This window comes from Miniopterus schreibersii, assembly GCF_964146895.1.
Source record: "Miniopterus schreibersii genome assembly, chromosome: 4".
NCBI classification, from domain to species: domain Eukaryota; kingdom Metazoa; phylum Chordata; class Mammalia; order Chiroptera; family Miniopteridae; genus Miniopterus; species Miniopterus schreibersii.
In genome coordinates, this window is record NC_138105.1 from 97,989,563 (window position 1) to 98,011,166 (window position 21,604).

The 21,604-nt window shown below is 53.6% G+C and overlaps 1 protein-coding gene across 4 annotated transcripts; it reads left to right on the forward strand.

Moving 5' to 3' along the window:
* Positions 1–600: 600 nt before the first annotated feature.
* On the forward strand, positions 601–20,548 carry SFXN1 (sideroflexin 1). Of its 4 annotated transcripts, XR_013998675.1 has the most exons (13): positions 779–945; positions 2,092–2,196; positions 8,081–8,253; positions 10,626–10,796; positions 11,429–11,527; positions 12,558–12,633; positions 13,173–13,258; positions 14,280–14,407; positions 14,975–15,024; positions 16,881–16,951; positions 17,779–17,828; positions 18,238–18,285; positions 19,155–20,548. XR_013998675.1 is itself a non-coding variant. In XM_081135197.1 (12 exons), the coding sequence occupies exons 3-12, from the start codon at positions 8,090–8,092 to the stop codon at positions 19,249–19,251; spliced, it is 969 nt and encodes a 322-aa protein (XP_080991323.1). In that variant the 5' UTR covers positions 601–945; positions 2,092–2,245; positions 8,081–8,089; the 3' UTR covers positions 19,252–20,548. The 4 variants fall into 4 exon arrangements, 3 of the variants coding, with proteins under 3 accessions (XP_080991323.1, XP_080991324.1, XP_080991325.1); XM_081135197.1 differs by lacking the exon at positions 16,881–16,951 and having other exon boundaries at positions 601–945; positions 2,092–2,245; XM_081135198.1 differs by lacking the exon at positions 16,881–16,951 and having other exon boundaries at positions 792–945.
* The last annotated feature ends 1,056 nt before the right edge of the window (positions 20,549–21,604 follow it).

Here is a 21,604-nt window from a genome sequence, read left to right on the forward strand (position 1 = left end):
GGGCTATTTCTGGCTCTTTATTTTTCCATATACATTTTCCCAGCCACTTTGTCAAGTTATACACACTGGAGATGCCAGAATTTTTCTTGGAATTACACTGTCTTTATAGGTTAATTTGGAGAATATTTGCAACTTTAAAAATGAAATTTGCCTATCCATGAAAATGATGTAATTCACCATTAGATTTCATCTGCCTCCGAAATATACCCAGAACCCAGTAATTCTTGCCACCTCCCGTTACCAACCTGGTCCAACCTGGTCCAAGCCACCACCGTTTCTCCCCTGGTCACCACGTCCCTCCCCACTGGCCTCTGCCTCCAGGTCACCTCCCCTGCCGCCTGTTTGCACACAGCAGCCAGAGTGAGTCTTTTTAAGACAGAAATCAGGTCGGGGCACATGTACCACCTAAAATCGCCTTTGTAGCACCCGTGATGCCAAACTCCACATTTCGGGAAACACTGGCTTAAATGAATAAAAGAGCGGGTGAGGGAGTGAACGGATGCTGACTCTGTGCAAGACCCTGGGAATAAAGAAATTGAAGTAAGGGGTAGCCCCTCGGGAAACCAACATAGAAAACGGCATTAGCCTGGGCAGAGCCCCACAGCTCCGGGAGTATGGACCTCGGAGAGCACGGTGGAGACGGGAGCCTGCGAGGAACCAGAAGCGAAAGCGGGGACGCAGGTGTGGAGCCCAGACCAGAGGGAGGGCGGGGCGACAGCGGGGTGACTCAGAGGGAGGGCGGGGCGACAGCAGGGTGACTCAGAGGCGGGGCGGGGCTGCAGCGCGCAGGCGCACACGGCCGCGCCGGCCTGGGGTCTCTGCGCTGCGCGGGAGCCGGGCGCGCTGTGCGCTCTGCCTTGGTGGCCGGAGAAGCGCTTCCGGGGGCGACTGAGGCGGCGCCTATCGCGTCCTGCAAGTGACACCGGCGACGGCCCGCGGGGAGCGGTGAGTCTCGGGTGGCGGCGCGGCCGCGATGGGTGGGAAGAGCGCGGGGCGCCTGGCGGACAGGCGCGGGCTCGGCAGCGGTGCGCGCCCGCGTGCCAGCTGCAGGAACACCCCGGGGCTCAGAGATCACGTGCCCCCAGCCATGCCCCCGCGTGCCTGGGCCAGGGGTCCTTGCACCTTGGGGATCCTGCCGTCCCCTGCCTGACAGCTCCCCACTCCGGCGGCCCGAGCTCCCCGGGTGGGAGGGGGCTCACCCGTGCGCGCCGCACGCCCCCTGCCACGCTGTCCCTGGAGGCTGTGTGACGAAACTCGGGGGGGGGGGGGTACCCAAGATGGCTGCCGCGGGGACCGGCCACCGCGCACAGTTTCTAGGTAACCAGGTGGCCCCGACCCCGGCGCCCCTCATGCTCCTTCCTCTTGGCTTCTCCTGGAGGGGAGCGGGCTCTGGGCGCAGAGGAGACCAGGGGCCCTGCCCTAGAACTCGCCGGCCAGCAGGGAAGAGAGGGACAACAGTCTGGTCCTGGGGGACCCTGCATTTCCATGCTCTCCTCTGTCCCTCCTTCACGGGTCTCTAACGCTGTCAGAATGACGGTAACCTCATTACCTGCTAAGGGTGTGCGGGTGATTTGGGTGCCTTTCCTTCTCCATTCTGCCAGCGCTGTGAGGTACCCGAGTTGCCTTCCTAATCCAGATGAGAAAGCTGTGGCTCAGAGAGGTTGAGTAATCTGCCCAAGGTCACACAGCTGGCGGTCAGTAGGTAGAGCAAGGCCACCTGAGTGCCAGCTGACATGCTGCTTCCTCCAAGGCGCTTGCCCTGGGCTGAGCTGTCTAAAATTGCCCCCTCACGCACACCCTTCGTTAGGCGTGCCCCTGCGTTTCCCTTGCCCTGAAATGCACTGTTCACCTGCGCCCTGCTCTCGCCCCGTGATCAGGGCCCGTGTCTGTCTTTGCTCGCCTGTGTATCCCCTGCCCCCGTTCACCACGTGCACCCTGGGTGAATGTCCGTCGAGTGCCTGAGCGAGATGCCCAGCTCAGCAGTGCTCCCAGTGACTTCAGTCTATGGCCACCACCGCATGAATCCACAGGCAGGGCATTTTTGGGGAATTTTCTCAAAAGTCCCAACCTCTCTCCTGCCTCGCCTTCTAGGTTTTGACCCGGGTGCCTCTAGATTTCCTCTTCCTCGGACCATCCCCCGTTTGCTGAGCTGCCGCCGTGTCCCAGGCACTGGACCAGGTGAAAGAGGGTCTGCAGGTGAATCGGGGGCATTGCGGCTATTCCAGTGCTGACTCAGACCTGACCGGTGAGACTTACAGGATGGGAGGGAACCCTGGACCCTTGCAGGAGTGGAGGCTCGCCCAGAAGTGCCAGCACCTCGGGCAGGCAGGTCCTTCCCCCCTCGGGACTGCAGGCGCCTAGCTGGCAGACATGATGGTGGGTGAGGAGGGCCCGTCGGCTCTTGCCCAGCTCCAGTGTGTCACGGCTCTAAGCACGCCCTTGGGTTACAGGGAGTGTGCGGACTGTTAGGCCCATGGCCTGCAGAACCTGTGGCTGCAGGTGTCAGAGAGGAGCCTGTGTAGCAGGGCTGGCTGTGATTCAGCAGCGGTAAAATATTTGTAATGCTCTTAAAAGTTTTCTGAAGTCCCATGTGGATGGGTACAGGAAGGTGCCAACAGGGAGGGGACATCCCTCCCACATCCCCACTTCCAGCAAAGATAGCTGAGAGGACAGCCGGGGCGGCGGAGGCTGGAGAGCAGACCACCTTCTCTGCTCCCTGCCGCCCAGAGAGGCGCTCAGCTGGGTATAATCACGGGGGGAAGCTTGCACTTGAGGTCCAAGGTGAAAAAGTCAGCAGCCATAAATAAGTCTTTAAAAAAAATATATTGACTGTGCAAGCTAGCCTAGAAAGTGAAAAATTAAGTTTGGATATGTAACAAGTCTACGCTTAATTATAAGAAGTTCAAAGTTATTCGGTTTTTAGTTAACTACTGTTAATTTGTAGAATCTTTTCCTAGACAGATTATATAATCTGTGAGTTTATTCTTTGAAGTGGGTAAAGGCTCAGTCGAGTATGTCGGAAATGTTACAGATTGGTAACATTTTATCATTTTTACAGGCCACTGCCGCCACCTCAAGTAGAAATCAATAGAACTTATTATGGTGATTATTTTTTTAATCTTCACCCGAGGATAGTTTTTCCCAATGATTTTTAGAGAGAGGACGGTAGGGGGGAGGAGAGAGAGGGAGAGAAACACTGATGTGAGAGAGACACATGGGTTGGTTGGCTCCCGTGCACCCCCCGACGGGGGCTGGGAATCTAACCTGCAACCCAGGTACGTGCCCTTGCCTGGTAATTGAACCTGAGACCCTCCAGTAAGAGGGTGGACGCTCTGACCACGGAGCCACACCGGCCAGGGCTAGGAGTTTTTATTTTTATATTTTATGAATAAGAACTTCACCCATCCTGAGATATTAAGAAACCCACACCAGACTTGATCTTGAGGACTGAAAGATGGACAAGGGTCGTGTTTTGACCCGGGTGTTTTAAAGTTAACAAAAGGGTGGGGTTTGCGTGGTGGGGTGGGGTGGGGTAGGAAGTGGGGGGAGGCAGGCGGAAGGCAGTAATTCTCCCTGCCTTCCCGATTCGAGACAGGACCCCCTCTCCATGCAGACCTCTCCCAGGAACGGGTGGGTGTGCAAGCCAGTGCTGAGTGCGATCGCCCCGAGAGAGTGTGAGACTTTGCACGCGGCCCAGCTCCCTGGCCTAGAGTCGGCCTCGCTGAGGCCACGCCCACAAGGAAGGAATGCAGCCTGCGGGTCAGCTGCCCAAAGCCAACAAGTCAGGAGATTTGCTGTCCAGGCTCCTTGGCAGACACATCACCCGGGAGACACACCCCGGGGGTCAGGAGTGCGGTACAGAGTCGGGCAGAGCGGCCACCTCCAGGCTGTGTCATGTGGGGCGTGGAACTTGGCTTCTCTGAGTAACTACAAAACGGGGAAGTTTCAAAAAGGGCTGGAGCAAGGACTTAGCAATCTAACAACGCAGGGCAAGCCCAGGGCCTGCATGTAAGGGGCACTCAGTCACGTCCCTGCTACAGTGACCTAGACAGTGCTCCCCACCTGCCTGCCCTAACTAGGTAAACCAGGGCACCCAGGCTTTTTCTTAGCTCTTTCAGGCCGTGGCTGTTTTAACCGAGTTTCCAGTTTAATGCCTTAATGGTCATTGTTAATCTTTAGCCAGGGTTAAAGGTCTTTGTTACTAAGTCCCTGATAAAGCACATTCCCTGCTAACTTATTTTCTGTGAAATTTTGGAAAATTCTTTTTTTTTTTTTCCAGCAGTGAAGCAGTTTCCTTGCATGTAGCTAAAAGTTTGGAATGAAGTTCATCTTAGGGAAAAGTTCTTTTTCTTAGACATTTCTGATCACCTTTCGACTTGCTCAGGCAGGGAAGCTCCATTCCATTCCTCCCTCACCCCACCCCCACCCCAGCCACTGCACTGATGGACTGGACTTCAGCCACTGAGGACGAAAGCTCCCGCTCCTGGAGACCTGGCCTGTTAGTGATGATCCTGCCTCTGCAGTTCACAGCTGGCCAAGGTTCATAAACAGCCCTCGTGTACATCGCAGCTGGCGAACCCTACCAGCTGCGTGAGCCAACTCTGACCTCCATCTCACAGATGGGAAAATTGAGGCTCAGAGAGGGGAAGTGACTCGCCCAGGGACATGCCTAGACAGGAAGGGACAGAATCAGGACAGCAATCCAGACTCCCAAGGTTGGGGTCCAGTTCTGACCCTTTGGGTTGTCAGGGTAGGAGGCACTCGGGGCTCCGGGCCACAGGGCAGGAACCAGCCAGGAAGAACAGGCCCGGCCGCCAGCGTGAATGGCCGTGGCGTCACCTAAATAGGTATATCGTCCCTAAGGTAAGAATCTTCCCTTAACTGCTAGGGAATTTGGTTATGACTTATTTATAATTTTTATATTCTTTCAAACATAGTGTTTGCCAAACTTAACCAATCATTGGGTACCCCTGATATACTTCTTAAAGATCAGATTCCCAGGCCCCACACAGCTGTTGACTCAGGATTTCCCGGGAGATACTTTTTTGGTCACAGCCACCTCTCCAGGGAGCAGGGATTCTGGAGCCCGGCAGCTGAGGTCTGAGGTTCACATTTTGGCACCGACACTTACTTGAGCAACTTAGCTAATGGCCCTTGTAAGTGAACTGTTAGGAGGGTTAGATGAGATAACATGAGGCCAGCTCTTAGAGTAAGTCGTTATTAGATGTTAGTGAATATTATTGGGCAATGTCCTAGCTTTGCTGATAAAAGTACAGAGACCTGGAGCTGCAGGGTAGTGTCTGCCCGGTCACGAGTCATCAGTGGGGCCAGGATTTGAACTCAGACCTGTTGCCTCCATGGCACAGCCCTCCCCTGGTCACCTCCATCCAAGGACTTCAAATCCCAGGGCAGGTAGGGAGGCGCCGCTGGAGCCAGAAACTCACATTCACCTAACCAGTCGGTTCTGTAAACTTATTTAGAAACTAAGCAGATTGCTGTTGACTGGAGCTGACTGCTCTCCAGCCCTGAAGGCTGCTGTGGGTGGAGGTGGCCCACGGGCAGAAAGCCTGGCGGTCCTCGCCCTTGCATGGCTGTGTGGGGACTGTGTGATATCTAACCCTGAAGGAAGCCACTAACGCCCCCAGGGTGGTTCATGAAGATAGGGGTGTAGTTTAAAAGTGACCTGGAGAAAGCCCCAGCTCCAGCCACTGCTCAAAGTGAGAGGTTTAAAGTGAGAGACGGCTGACTCTTCCTTGGGCTTGAACACTTAGAGGCCGTTGTAGGTGATCAGTCACCCTAATTACACTATTGTTGTGTCTGGGGAGCAGGGAGGCCCCAGCAAAGGGAGAGAGACAGCGACGGAGGGAACGGCCAGTGGGTGGGGCAGTCAGAGCACACGCAGCATTTATCCATTAGGTTCGCCACCCTTTACGGGTGCGGTTCACGGTGCCCCGAAACAATTACAGTAACGGCAGCAGAGATCACTGATCAGAGATCACATAACAAATATAATAGTAATGAGAAAGCTTGAACTGTTGTGAGAATTACCAAACTGTGGCACCGAGACTGAAAGGGAGCAAACGCTATTGGAATAATGGGGCTCGTCGGCTTACTCCACCCGGGGCTGCCAGCAACCTTCAATTTGTAAACCAGCCGAGGCTCAGTGAAACGAGGTACGCCCATGTTTCAGTATCAGAGAGACCTCCTTTCACAGTCACTCCCCTCTAACACCTCTGCTCTGGAATCTACAGCCTCCTTCACTCCTCTGCACCCCCAGCCTGTCATTACCTTCAGACCATGAAAACTGGACCTGTTGCCCGACCAGTGTGGCTCAGTGGTTGAGCGTGGTCTGACCCGTGCACCAGGAGGTCACAGTTCGATTCCCGGGCAGGGCACATGCCCAGGTTTCAGGCTCGATCCCCGGAGAGGGCCCTGCAGGAGGCAGCCAGTCGATGTGTCTCTCTCTTCGATGTTTCTGTTTCTCTCTCTCGGTCTCCCTCTCTCTTTCAAATCAATAAAAATATACTAAAAAAAATAAACCCCAAAACTGAACCTGTTGAGTGTCAAAAATCTGCCGATATGATGTGTAAAGCAAAACGTTTTGCTGTTGACCTCCTGCAGTTTCTAACCCAGCTGGTAGCCGGTCAGTAAGCTCGTCCCGGGGAGGCTGTCCCTGCCGCCCGCTGCGGCTCTGCGGCCACCACGCTCCCTCTCTCACGGCCTCTGAATCCCTGACGTGGTTCTGCGTCCCTGTCGGAGCCTCAGCTAAACGTGGCAAAGAGAATGGCCTCCCCACAGATGTCTTCCTGTCCCCTGGTGGTCTCTCTCACCTGCGACAGGTGTCATCAAGCTACGAACTCACCTGCACGTTCCTGGACACACTCTTGGTGTCCTGTGCAGCCCATCCCTGGGGGGGTGGCACTGTCCCTGAGCCTTGCACGTCTGCCTCGGAGGACAGACGCCTTGTCCTCTGAATTCTTTGGGCCCGCTGTGGCTCCGTGATCACTCGTGCTGTCCCGAGTAGCATCACGAAGCCCGGCCTCCCCGAAGTTCCTCGCTGAGAAGTGCCTGTTGTAGGACTGTGTTGGAAAGGAGCCACAGCTCAAGATGGAGTCACTCGGGCTAAGCCCACGGCCCCAAACCAAAACTTAATACCTGGCCTAACTGCCCGTTGGACCTTCCCCGGGAACGCCCTCCTACCTGCTCCGTCTGGAATTTTCTGGCCGGCCCCTGTGAGGTCATCGCCCCACTGGCCCCTTTCCAGCCCCGGGGGGGATGAGCTCCTCCTGCCTTTCCTGGGCCCCTCTCCCGTGGCCTACTCTTCCTCCTGCTGGGCACGGCCCCTGGGGGCCCTTCTCTGCTTGCTGGGGGGGGGGCTGCCTGGTTTGTGAACCCATCAAAAAAGCCAGTAGGGCCTTCACGTTGACTCAGCTGTCACCGTTCACTGTGGTGAGGTACTGTGAGGACTGCAGGGTGCTCAAGGACACCTCTCCGCAAAGGGGTCTGATCTTCCACCAATTTCAACCTGTGCTGGCGGAGGGGAGGCGGCAGGTCCGGCAGGTCCGGGGCCACCAGGCCTGGGATGCTGCGCTCCTTCCCGTGAACCAGACTTCAGGGAAGCTACCCCACTGCCCCAGGGACTTCACTGCCCTCCCACGAGGTGGTTTAGTCCCTTCCAGTGGTAGAAATAAGGGACAGTTCAACCAGAGTGCAGTAGTAGGTTGATGATTGTTTCTCCCAGAAGAAGGGTTTCAAACATGAGACCCTGCTGCTGTGGATGTTATTTTTAACTTTTCCTATTTCTAGTTTCTCTTGAGTATCTCTGGGTTCCCAAAAGCAAGGAATGATGAACTGCCACAGAGTTATAAAAAGACACACGGGGAATTACTGAAATTTGGTTGAGATTTATGGACACAGTTAGCTCTGGGTTTAGATGATCTCTCTGCTGCTAATAGCAGAATTATTTTTGGAAGTGGGAGCGCACAGGCATCTTTACTTGGAGCTCAGCGAGACGGTAGAGTTTCTGAATGTGTATCGACGCTGTAAGTCTGAACGGCACTTGGCTTTTGTCCCTCCCTAGCCCAGGACCATGTCTGGAGAACTCCCGCCGAACATTAACATCTGGGAGCCTCGATGGGATCAAAGCACGTTTGTGGGACGGGCCAATCATTTCTTCACTGTGACGGACCCCAGGAACATCCTGCTAACCAACGAACAACTAGAGAATGCCAGGAAGACCGTGCACGACTACAGGTAACATCCATGGTTATGCGAGTAGATCATGTTGGCCTATTGTCTTTAAACCTTCACTAACGACTTTACGTCTTTTTTTTTGCAATGGAATCCTTTGCACACACACAAAAGAATAGAAATAGGAAGACATGTTTTAACCCCAGTGCTCCCTTAACACGGGTGTCCAGGGGTCACAGTACCCCAAACATAAGACAGCCCTCCCTCCAACTCCTAGGTACCAACCTGTGAGTCCCCTTTTCGCAGCACCCACCCCGTCTCTCCAGCTCGCCCACCGCCTGCCTCTACAGCCTTCCCAGGCCCCTTTCCACCTCCAGATGGAGGCGGCATCATACAAAAGACAATTTCCCAGAAGGAGGGAGGCTGGTTGCTTGAGATGAACTATAGTGAACACCGTGTGACCTCAGAGTGGGTCAGGCCTTTCTGGGCAGAAGCTGCATTTGTTCCCACCTGACTGCGTAAAAATGAAAGTTTCAGGACGGCAGATGACACGGGTAACGGAATCGCCCGCAGTGTGTAGAGTATGCACACGCGCCACCTAAATAATACTGCTGCTGCTGACAGACACAGGGGGAAGGACAGAGGACATTTCACGCTCTAATAGCTTACGTGGCGTCTGTCTCAGCAGATGCGCCTGTTTCTGCATAATCTTGGAAGTGGGGGTAGACTTGTTTATGAGGGTTTTACTTTCTCACCCTTTACAAATGGGAAAGGTTACAAACAGTTAAAATCCCCAGCAGTAGGGGGCTGGTAAAATACACTATTTTACGGTCATATTTAAAAGTATGATGCACCAGTTTCCTGTGGCTGATGTAACAAAGAGCCGCAAACCGAGGGGCCTAAAACAACAGAAATGTGTTGTCCCACCGCTCCAGAGGCTCCCCGGCTGAAATCAAGGTGTGGGCAGGGCGGTGCCCCCCTGAGGCTCTGGGGCAGACTCCTCCCTTCCTCTGGCTTGTGGTGGCTCTAGGTGTCCCTGGCGTGTGGCTGCGTCACTAGCTCTCTGCCGTCCACGGCCGTGTTTGTGCAGCTGCGTCACTAGCTCTCTGCCGTCCACGGCCGTGTTTGTGCAGCTGCGCATGGCTGTCCTGTAAGGGCTCTGTCCTTACATTCAGGGCCCCCCTAATCTAGCCTGACCTCATCTTAACTGGTGACATCTGCAAAGACTCTGTTTCCAAATGAAGTCGCATTCTGAGATTCCAGGTGGACGTGATTTGGGGGGAAAGGGGCACTATTCAACCCAGGATAGTTGAGACAGAAGAATATTTGAAGATGCAGACAGCCCTGGCTGGCTTGGCTCAGTGGTTAGAGCATCGGCCTGCGGACTGAAGGGTCCCGGGTCCGATTCTAGTCAGGGGCATGTACCTGGGTTGCAGGCTCAATCCCCAGCACGTCAGGGTGCGTGCAGGAGGCAGTCAGTCAATGCGTCTCTCTCACATCCATGTTTCTTCCCCCCCCCCCCCCCCCCGCTTTCACTCTCTCTGAAAAATTAATGGAAAAAAATATCCTCCAGTGAGGATTAAAAATAATAATAATAAAGATGTAGATAAATGTTTACAAAATGCTATTGAATAAAATGGGGGTTATAGACAGCAGGTCTGGTGCGACGCCTTTGAACAAACATGTCCTTAGACGGGATGGAAAGTGCCCTCACCAAACACCGCCAGCTGTGCCGAGTAGGCGGAGGCTCCGATGGTTTCAGCCGCTGGAGCCAATGTCCGTATCTTCTAAATTTCTAGCAATGAATATGTGTTTCTTTGATAAGGAGATAAAAATAAGGTTTTCAAACTACACGTATAAAAATGCATTCCTATCCTCGATTGCCCCGGCTTTTGTCTAATTGGTTAAAAATATTTTAGAGTTTGCAAAGTTCAAAGTACATTTTTAAATATGTCATTTAAAACAATGAGCATGTCGAAGTTCACTGCTTCCTTGCTGTACAAGGGGTGTTTTGATTTTTCCAAATTACAGACCATTTGAGGCACGGGTTGGGAATGTTCACGTTAAGTGTTTACTGTCCTCTGCGTCACTCAGTTTTCACTGACTGTAATGGACTCATCGCGGCGGTGGGGTTTTTTGTTTTTTAAATATATCTTTATAGATTTCAGACAGAGGAAAGGAGAGGGGGGAGAGAGAGAGAAACATCAGTGATAAGAGAGTCATTGATCAAGCCCACAACCCGGGCATGTGCCCTGACTGGGAATCGAACCCCGATCGCCTGGATCCTAGGTCGAAGCTCAACCGCTGAGCCACACCCGGCCGGGCAGGGCGGTGGTTTTAAGTGTAAACCTGAAAGCTCTCTCCCTGCCGATCTCGACCGCCGGTGAGGCGTCTGAAACGAGCCACGGCTGTGGTGTTTGCTGTCCTTTCCGTAGGCAAGGCGTTGTCCCTGCAGGTCTCACGGAGAATGAATTGTGGCGAGCGAAGTACATCTATGATTCAGCTTTCCACCCCGACACCGGAGAGAAGATGGTTTTGATCGGACGGATGTCGGCCCAGGTGCCCATGAACATGACCATCACAGGCTGTATGATGACATTTTACAGGTGAGCGGTGGCAAGGGGACAGCGGTTCGCTTGTGTTACAGAAGCTCAGGGTAGACTGTTGTATGCGGACGACGTTACTGAAATAAATGATTTCATGCTGAGCTCCATTCTGTACGGAGGCAGCGCCAGGGCTTAGCAGCACCTTTCCCCTCGCTCTCTCTTGTTCAAAAGGAGGTTGAACTTTTTTCCCTAAAGCTTAGACCCAGAAGAAAATGATATAGAGGGAGAAAACCAGAGTCTCCGCGAGCTCCCCTCTCCACGCACTCACGTGACATGGGTGCAGGCGTGCGCGGGCGGCCGTGGGGGTGCAGGCGGGAGGGGCCCCGACTGCTCAGCCTGCTTTCCTGCCACCAAGAGAAGGGCCTGACATCTACCGGGAGCCTGCTCTGTGCCAGGCTCTCTGCAGGTTTAAGGTCAAGTGGAAGTAAGTTAGCTCCGTCCTCGCCGTGACCCTCTGGGCTCGGTGTCGCCTGCACCTACCGAGTGCAGAGACTGAGGGGCGGGAATGATAACCGTCGCCCGGCGTGCTCCCGTCTCCGGGCCACCTCCCCTCTGGTCCCTGGGCCCGCGGCTCCGCCCTGCACAGCGCCAGGCCGCAGGCGGTGCGGCGCTGACCGCGCGCTCTGTTTCAGGAGCACGCCGGCCGTGCTGTTCTGGCAGTGGGTCAACCAGTCCTTCAACGCCGTGGTCAACTACACCAACCGGAGCGGAGACGCGCCCCTCACTGTGAAGTAAGCAAGGCTCCGCGCGGCCACCGGCGCCTCTCCCGCAGTCGGCCTGGCGGGGTGCTCTCCTGACTGAAACAGTCTCCTGTGGAGCGTGTCTTCCAGCTGCGGCCCTTCCCCTGCAGCCTGACGCTCAGACACCGCGATGCTGTCAGAGGCGCTGCGGGAAGACAGGTCCTCCCCCCTCGGCTCTCTCCCCGCAGAACACAGTGGCGGGCTCGAGCCCGGCCTGCCGCGACCAGGTGGACGGACTGCCGATGCCATAAGCAGAGGCATCCACAGTGCGACCTCTGCGGAGGCCACGGGGCTTTTATAGCTGCTGGGTCTTAAGCATGGGTCATGGATGGAGCCAGAAAGAAAGTGAATGGGTTTAAAATTGTGCCTCCCTGAGAGAAAGCTTTAGACGGGCCGGAGTGCCCGGTTAGCCGGAACTTCAGCATAACCTGTCCAACACTTCCGTTGGACACACACAGCAAAGGGTGTGGGCTCTGCAACCCGCAGTGTCTGCCACACCTGCCGTGAGTCCAGCCCTGAACTGAAACGCATTTCTAAACAGGACAGAATTGCTTGGGCTTAATTCTGATTCGAACGGGAGACTTTTCAAATGTTTATAAACTAAGATACCGCTTTCAGAAGAACAGCATTGCATTTTTACTTTCAGCGTGTATATTAATATTTTGAAAGTTTTTCTTATTTAAGCGAATGTGGCACAGACATGTAGGCCAATATGCGTTTTCCCAAATTTGTCGCGTCCTCCCTGCCCCCCCCTCCCCCGCCCGGCTCGTGCCTGCCCCACGCGTCTCCACGTTCGGCTGCGTTAGGCCCACATTAGGCCCGCGTGCCGACTCCCCCGTGTACGGGCCTGCCTGCCTTTTCTCTGCGTTTCTCCACCTGCGCAGTGATCGTGAAGTGGTTTTGTGGGCTCTCCATTCTTAATCATGCCCTTTCCCACGTTCTTGTTATTTCTTAAAATAAAAAAGGACCAGGGTTTCCTGACACTCCCCCGTTACATGTGTGCTGCTCTTTTCCTTTTCAGTGAACTGGGAACAGCTTACGTGTCTGCGACAACCGGCGCTGTGGCGACCGCTCTGGGACTCAACGCCCTGACCAAGGTGCTCGGATTTTTATCCCCACGGGAAAGCTTTGTACCTGCTTCTCATATGCCTGGCTCTGAGTCCCCCCTTACTTCTCAGAACAGTGAAGCCCTGTGACTTTCTTATCACGGTCCTTCTCTTCGCATGTTTTAATTACAGCTTCCTGGGGAAGGGGGTCACCCATAGCCGAGACCCTGGTCTGTGCCTGACGCTGTGCTTAGTGCTAAGTTAAGTGCTAAAGGCTCACCTGCCAGAGGCTGTGCAGGCAGCAGGCCTCAGGCCACACCTCTGAGGAGGGGACGAGCCAGCACCTGACCCCAAGACCCTCGAAGCCCCTCTCCGTCAACCGCACTAAGCTGCCACAGTGTCTTAAGAGTCTCATACACCCAGCCAGAAATCTAAAAATACCACTGGGAAGTAGGTTGTGCAAGTCCTCCCGGCCTGAGTTTCCCTATAAACAGGACTCTGCATTTTCAGCAGTTTTCGAGAAGCAATGAGCACTGCCATTCAGGACTCCAGGGAGAGTTAGGTCATGCTTTCGTAATTCTCTTCTGCAGCACATGTCGCCACTCATAGGACGCTTCGTGCCCTTTGCCGCGGTGGCCGCTGCTAATTGCATCAATATTCCACTAATGAGGCAAAGGTAAGACACAGACACATCCAGAAACGGCATGTGCTTGACAGGAGTAGTAAGATTCTCGTAAGAATTAGTTTCATTGAAACCTCTAAAAATTATTTTAACTTGTACAGATAAAATCGTATGGGATTGGGGATTTGCATTAGAATAACCTGGAGTTGGGGGTGGGAGGGGTCCACTGAGCTGATGACTGGGGCAGGCTGGGGGCAGAAGGTCAGAATACCTTTTCTACTTCTGTATAATAAAATGTTGGAGCCCAGCCGGGCGTGGCTCCGCAGTTGAGCATCGACCTAGGATCCAGCGATCGGGGTTCAATTCCCGGTCAGGGCACATGCCTGGGTTGTGGGCTCGATCCCCAGTCGGGGGCGTGCAGGAGGCAGCCAGTCAGTGACTGTCTCATCATTGATGTTTCTATCTCTCCCTCTCCTTTCCTCTCTCTGAAATCAATAAAGATATATTTTTAAAAGTTGGAAAGCATGTACCTCACACTTAGGTCTAGTTGTCCCAGGGCTAGGCAAGTTTGTTCTTTAAATAAGTCTTTTTCCCCCAGAATTTTCTTTTGGCGTTTAAGATAGTATTAGTCTATATCTCTGGACGTATCTTTTTAGGACTGGCAAAAATTCAAGGAGGGAAAAGAATTAGAAAGGCATTTGCCCGCTGGCGACTCCTCCGGGGCCCTTGGAGGTCACTCAGCACAGCCACCTGCTAGATCCGCCCCTCATTTGGACAGTCGCTCAAATTTGCACATGAGCATAAAAATCACCCTTACTCTTAAGTTAGCATAGTCACCCTTTGAGTCACATTTTCATTAAAATTGCTACCCCTTTTTTAAGTACAAAGTTGCTGGGTTATTTTACCTATCTGTGCCTCTTGCGCGAGGATTAAACTTGCTCATGGTTTGCAAAAGGAGACTTGCTCGTGCCCAAAAGGACTCCCGAGTGGGCAATCGGATTAGGTGGGGACTTGATCTTTCCAGCCGTTTCCCGCGGGCGTCTGTGAACAGCTTGGCATGTGTCTTGCTCCGTAGGGAACTCAAAGTCGGCATTCCCGTGACGGATGAAAACGGGACCCGCTTGGGTGAGTCGGCGCACGCTGCGAAACAAGCCATCGCCCAAGTGGTCGTCTCCAGGATTCTCATGGCCGTGCCCGGCATGGGTTAGTATGACCGTGATTCGTCCACCCATCCATTCCTTCATTCCACAGACACAGACTGAGCAAGCGTTTATGCGTCAGGGAACCAAAGAAATCAGGCTCCTTTATAGGTGAGAAAAGCAGAACTGAGGCTCAGAGAAGTGAGGTGACCCTCCCAGGGTCATCCAGCTAGCAAGAGGCCTGCCTGCCTCAGGCGGAGTCTTAATCTCTACCCCACACGCCTGCCCCCCTCCCCGGGGGCTGCATGTGTTTTATTGGCACAGGAGGCAGAGTTCCTGATGTTGGCGCTGCTCATATTTAAAGTTAAATGTAAAGTTCTCTTCAAGATCATAGAACTTTCTGGCTGGAAAAGAGCAATTACATTATTTTTCAAAAATCTAGAGAATGGGAACAATGGGTTTTGTTTTGTTTGTTTTTTCAATCCTAAAGTATTTTAAAAAATTATTGCAAATAGTTTTACTCTGCCCATGTGAAAATAGCCTAAAAGTGACCTAAGCCTTTTGTCAAACTGTTGGGGGGGGGGGGATGTGAGCTGAAGTAAAGACTTAAGTGGGCCTGCCTTTCTTCCAGCCATCCCTCCGTTCATCATGAACACCTTGGAAAAGAAAGCATTTCTGAAGGTAAGACGCTCTGTCTGTCACTGTCTCGGTCCTTCAGGTTCCTCTCCACACCTCAGCCCATTCAGGATTTTCCCACAGAAATCGAGAGGAGAGAATCTGAAGGCCAGGGCCACTTGGGCACTTACGTAAATAAAAAGATCTTTCCAGGAACATTTTATCTCTAGTCTCAGATAGTTGAGAAAGCTCCCGTAAGTGAAAACGGCTGCCCACGTCTCTCGAGAGATTATAGTTAAGTGATACTTCACTTTAGTTAGGTAATAACAATGAGGGGGTGTGAATCTGGAAATCACAAGTCCCTGTCCACACTATCGGAAACAAAAAAAAATATCCCGGCTGGCGTGGCTCAGTGGTTGAGCGTCAACCCATGAACCAGGAGATCACAGTTTGATTCCTGGCCAGGGCACGTGCCCGGGTTTCGGGCTCGATCCCCAGCGGGGGGCGTGCAGGAGGCAGCTGACCAATGACTCTCATCATTGATGTTTCCATCTCCCCCTCTCCTTTCCTCTCTCTGAAATCAATAAACTTTTTTTTTTTTTTTTTAATGAAAACAGTAATTTTGAGGTAGCTTCGTGAAACAGTGAATTTAGTGCCCCAGTTTCTTTTTCTTTGGAGCGCATATCTAGTAATTGGCTAGTCTCTCAACTGCCTCCCCTCGAGGCCTGGAAACGTTGCAGGACGAAGCTGTAACCAGGAAATCGCAGCGCAGTCTTGGTGCAGCTTCCAGGATGTAATGCGGTCGTTTGCACGTTCGCCTCACTGCTCCGGTCCTTGCGACAAGCAGGAGACGGTGGGACAGGGGACTCGTTCGGCTCAGGCTGCTTGGAAAGTGGCCCCGTTAGCTCTGCCCGGAGGACAGGGTCAGGCTGCTCACGGGAGGGGCAGGTGGGCTGGGCTGGGTTATCGTGGGTCTTAGAGACAGAACTGTGACATCACGGGGACACGCAAACAGCTTTGGAAGAAGGACACGGTCACAGACCAAACGCTTCCCAAACCCTAAATGTCCTAACAGGCGTGTGCATTGGTCTGTACACTCTCGACGGGCCCCCAATGGAAAACCAAGCAGACACCTGTGAAAACTTCATTCACGCTTTCGACGCAATACCTTCTTAGAAAAGTTAGCCACGCGTGTAGGCTGTGAGGGAAGGGTATTGGGGGCACCGCGTCTGACCGCTGGGCCCAGAGGTTACCTGGGGACGCACCAACCCATGTGAGGGAAAGGGGACCCCCGCTCCTGGTCGGTCTTGGAAGCCCTGGGACATGGGAGAATTGCAGTCCCCGAGCCGCTTCCTCCAGCAGTCTTACATGTTGACACGAAGCGTGCGAAAGAGTGTCACGGTGGCTCTCGAGCATCCCTTCGTTCCTTGGAGTGTCCCCAGGAGAAGTCCACAGACCCCAGGTCCCCGCCACAGGATGCTGCGCCCTCAAACGCCCTCTGGAGTCCCATTTGAGAATAGGGGTGAACGTGCAGGGTGGGTGCTGGAGCGGGAGTCAGGAGGAGGGGCGACAGCCAGGTTGGGTGTCACGGGCCAAGTCTGAATTCTGCGGGACCCTTGTCATTACCAAGAGCCTTTCCATCGAAACCAACGCCTTTGCTCTGTGCATATCCTTGGAGGTTACAGGCAGCTGTTCCCTGAGCCTGCAGGTTAGCCCAGGGTGCCTTCCCGTCACCAAGTCTGTGACCAGCACAGAGGTCACTTGTCTGGGACGTGCGAGGACAGGGATTTGGCATCTCCTTATGAAAATCCTCTATCAGATGGAGCCCGGCGTCCAAGATGCAGTGTTTCCTTCCCTTGCTGTCCTTTGAGGGTGGGGCTCTGTGGGTGTCTCCCCTTGACCACATCTCTCTTCCTCTCTAGTCTGCGCCCCTCTCCCCTCACGTTAACCTGGGCGACGTCCTCCATCACCCGAGGAGCCTTCGGGGACCAGGGTACGCGCGCTCTGCGATCGTGATCTTCTAACCGCTTGTGCTGACTCCTAACTAAGTTGGCTGATGTCACAACAGTCGGTTCACAGCTTGGTCGCGGCTGTTGTCATGGCCTCGGTTGACCTCATCGCTCCCTTTAGTGTGTGCTTCGGTGCCGCTCCTTCCTTTTGAAAACTAAAAACCTAACTCCCTCTCCAAAAGGCTAACTCAGTCATTTCCATTAAAAAAAAGAAGTGTCAGGCAAAATGTTTGATTCTGGCCGTAGCTTTAACCTTACTGGCAGCCGCTAGAACCGAGACGGGAGGGACGCAGGGGACAAGCGAGGGTGTTTGTGGGGCTTCCGCTCCGTCCCAGGCTCTGTCCTGGGTGCTTCATGAATGTCACCTGGTGCACCCTCACCCACACGCTTTTATAAAGCGGACAAGGACTACGAAGCTGGGAGGGCTGGGCTCGGCCTGCTCTTGCCCCGCAGATGGGAACGGACCGTGCGGGCGGGCAGGCGGGCGAGGCTGCACTGCCTCCCAGCCGGGAGGGACGTTATGACCGAGCCATAGCGACGTCTGCGCCCGGGCCCTGCCAAGCACCGTTCGGGCTCTATGCGAGGGGAAAAGTGGGGAGCCCCTTGGTCTCTGCACGTGTGTTCACTCACAGATATGGGGGCGGGGGCTGCTCCAGGAAGGCGGGACTGGCACGTGTGTTGCAGTTCCCCCCGGGTGTCACTAACCACGTTCCACCCGGACCGTCGACGCGGTTTCCTTCCAGCCAGTCGGCAGAAGGGGCCCCTGAGAGCCAGACAGAGAGTATTCAGAACGATGTGTTTCTCCACACAGAGGTTCCCGTGGATGAGCGCTCCCATTCAGGTCGGGCTGGTCGGCTTCTGGTGAGTAGAATCCCTGCGAGCCCAGTGCCGTCCTTTTTAAAGATAAACATGCAGCATGCGAAGGGGGAGGCGCGGGGTCGGTAACCTGGGACCCCGTGTAGAAATGAGACCATCCCAGAACGCCCGGGGCGTGTGGGCCCGATAATTAGTGAGGATGAAGCTGTGCGGGGAAGCCTGCACCACTGGGGGCTGTCGGCGTGATTCTTGTTTAAACTCCTGTTACTTCCTTGATTTCTTAAAAAATTATTTTGGCAGCCCTTGGTATAAGAAAATAATACAAACAGGACATTTTGTGTGTGTGTGTGTGAGGCTCCAAAGAGAGAAAGGGATTGCTAGAAAAGTAAACTGGGAAAGGGACCCGAGAGGCCGGCCATGTCCACGTGCTCTGATTTTTCTTTCTTTTTTTAAGTTTGGTGTTTGCCACGCCTCTGTGCTGCGCCCTCTTTCCTCAGAAAAGGTACGTATGTGCTATTCCGTGGACCGATCGTGACTTTTAATCGGAAGAGCCAGCTGAAGACGCAGGGGCTGTTGCTCCATTTCATTGGCAGGGAGGTTGAGGCCGAGGCAGATGAAGGAAGCCGAGGTCTCTAAAGGAACCGCTGGAGGCAGAAACTGAGCGCACGTCCATTTAACTGCCAGACTCTACCCAGCTCTTTTCTACCTGCTCCCGCTCCATTTGAAAGTGTTTTTTCTTTCCTAAGAGTGAGGTTAACTCTGGTGCAGATTTGCTTTTATGAAAACTTCGATGTGGTTCGGACACGTTAGGACTCAGGCCCCGCCCCCGGGACAGCGCCCGTCCCACGCAGCACGGCGGCTGCTCTCGGCTGCCCTCCCTCCTACCTGCTTGTTAGCCTAAGAGCCTTAGGTGCACTTTTGTCCCAGGCCACCCGCGCATCCCGCTTCCCGTGTGAGCCCGGGACTCACGGGCAATGAATCAGCTTCGTATAAGTAAATCCAGGTCTCCCGCCGCCTCCTGATCTCACTTTAGGGCCCGAGCAGCGGCGTTCTGTCGATTTTCTATAAATGTCGCCTGGCTTCTGCCTCTGATGCTCCTGGGTCATCAGGTCGCAGGGACGAGGTCTGTCGTGCTCTAGGCTTTGGATGAGGCCCCCTCTTCTAGAAGGACCTTTGTCAGGTCCCTCCACCTGACAGCACGCCGCCTGTCACCCTCCCGACCCCTTCTGTCTGTGACCCCACCGTTCTTAGATAGGGAATTAAACCTGTTTATCACCTTGGTGTGGGCAGCCAAGACCCCCCTGGAGACAGCAGAACCTGCCAGTTCCCACCTCTGCCCCTGTAATAACTGTCCTTCCTCCCTCACCCCAGTTCCATGTCCGTGACAAGCCTGGAGGCCGAGCTGCAAGCCAAGATCCAAGAGACCCACCCTGAGCTACACCACGTGTACTTCAACAAGGGGCTATGATGTAGGGAAGGACCCCCTGCCACCCCCCGCCCACCACAGACCCGGTGTGGCCTCGGTTAGGAAGCCCTGGTCCACCTGGGCTCTCTCAGTCATGGAAACTTCCTGAAGACCCACAGAAACCTCCTGAAGACCCACGGAAACCTCCTGAAGACCCACAGAAACCTCCTGAAGACCCACGGAGACCTCCTGAAGACCTGCGTCAGCCCCTCAGAGCCGGGCTGCTCCGGACAGCACAGCGCCTGGGTGGGCTGGCACCCACGCCTGTTGGCTCTCTCACCTTCGAATCATGGGGCAGTCAACAGAAATGGCCTTCCTGTAGCTTCCACAGTAATTGTTTCTCAAAGACAACATTCCAGCCCTCGCCTTGAGTTTCAAAAGCACTGCGAGGCATAGAGTAGATAGATGTTCGGTACGTGCTCAAGAAGTTGTCAGTCAGTGAAAAGGCAACCTGGGTAAAATACTGAATTTTTATCCCACTCATGTTTCAAAGCAAGGCCATCTAGGTAGTGATTTGGGAAAATGCAAAAGCTCTGATGCTAAACGAGAAAAAATGATGCGTAAATATTAAGGGCATTTGGCCTCCGGTTTGGGCGGTGGGCAACCCAAAGCAGATGAGTTTAGGGGATTCGCAGGGTGAAGCCTCCCCCACAGACCTCCCGAGAGTCCCACAACAGACACGCGTGGCCAGCTGCCCTTGCTCTCCAGAGCTGCGCGCTCCTCGCTTGTGGATGTCTGTGGTTGACTTTCAAATTTATTCTGTTTTACATTCTTATGACTTGATATTTGATTATTTATGTCAGGTAATCAGGTAGCTGAAAGGTACAGATGTCACGTGTAGGAGGGGTAACCGGTGCTGTGTGACTGGGCTGATTCTGGTTTGCCTGACAGTGTTTAGAAGTGAGAGCACAGTTCCAGCCCCCACGTGTCTTTTCCGACCACCCTTATAGATCCCATTGGAAAGATGCGGACATAATATGGATGTAAACCAGTGACTAAACGAATTTTACCTGAAGGGTGTGTGTCCCATTTTGCCCTGTTTGGAGATAAGGACCCCGTGGACCACTGTTTACATCACCTGTGGTAGTTTCACATTTAATAGTTCGTGTAACAGAGATTGTGTTTCCAGTCTGTCAACATTCAAAGGTGTAGGCAAAGGGGGTGTACGCTGCCTGTAGCCCGCTCGATCCCACTGTAACGCAGAGACGTGTAAGTGGAAAAAACGTAGAAACTAGTGTTGGCAGATCTTTTCCTGACAATGTGACCAAACTGAATTTCCCCATAAAGAAAAACGGTGTGCCTCGTGTCTGTATTTCTCTCTTCTCCCAAAGGATGGGTGGACATGGAGTTTAGGGCCACCCTGAGCCTGCCTTCATGCCATCAAAATGTCCCCATTTCCATTTTCTGTCTTAACCCCTTTGAGGCAAAGTAAGTCCCCCCACGACACAATCCGGCCTTGCGTGGGTTTTGTTGCCATAGATGCTTCTTTTTAAAAAGTGGAAAAAGCCTGAAATCCAAGGTAGATCTCTGTGAGGTGCTTCAGGGGTGCTGTTAACCATTGCCCAGAGCAGGGGAGGCCCCAGCTAATTGAATTCTCACCCGGTTCATGGGAGCTGCGTCTCAGAATCCTCACCTATGTTGAAAAATTAATGGCTGGGCAGAGGGTTGATGAACTCACATTTTTGGACACCAGGGAAGGCGTGTCCTAAGCCCTGTGATAAAGGGATACGAACATGGAGCTGTGTCTGTAAACGTTACTTGTGGACGCTTACTGCTCTTGACGCCTTCTAGAGAGACTTACTGTCTAGTTCAATCATGGTTTATAAAAAGGAACAAATGAGCCAGGATTGGTGACCTCTGCCGGCCTCTTAGAAACGGGTTTTCTGGAGAAAAGCTCACGGGACGTGCAATAAGCTTGTGGAGGCGCGTGGGACTCGGTGCCGGTGGCCGAGGTGAGGGGCCCGCGGGCGGTGCTTATTTCAGTGTTAGCGAGCGTCTTGCCAGTGTCGGGATCAAGGTACTGTTTCAATTCAACTGGAAGAAATGTCAAATAAACGCAGAATGAAAGGAAACCCTCTCTTTTATTTGTACGTAAAGGGTAATGCAGTTTTTAAGTTACTGTCGGTGGTTCCTTCCATTCAGACTTACTGTCGGGGTGCCACCAGCATCTCGCAATGGAGACAGACTTTGTATCATGAATCATGCCTTTAGCAGGAAATGCATTTCTAGTTGTGGCCACCGGCCTTCTACCTCCTGAACACCAAACGCGCAGAGGCCCCCAGCCCGGCCCACAGCTAATTCTGGGCACGGGCAGGGGCCGGGGGGTCTGCTCACTCATCACTAACACCGTGGCACG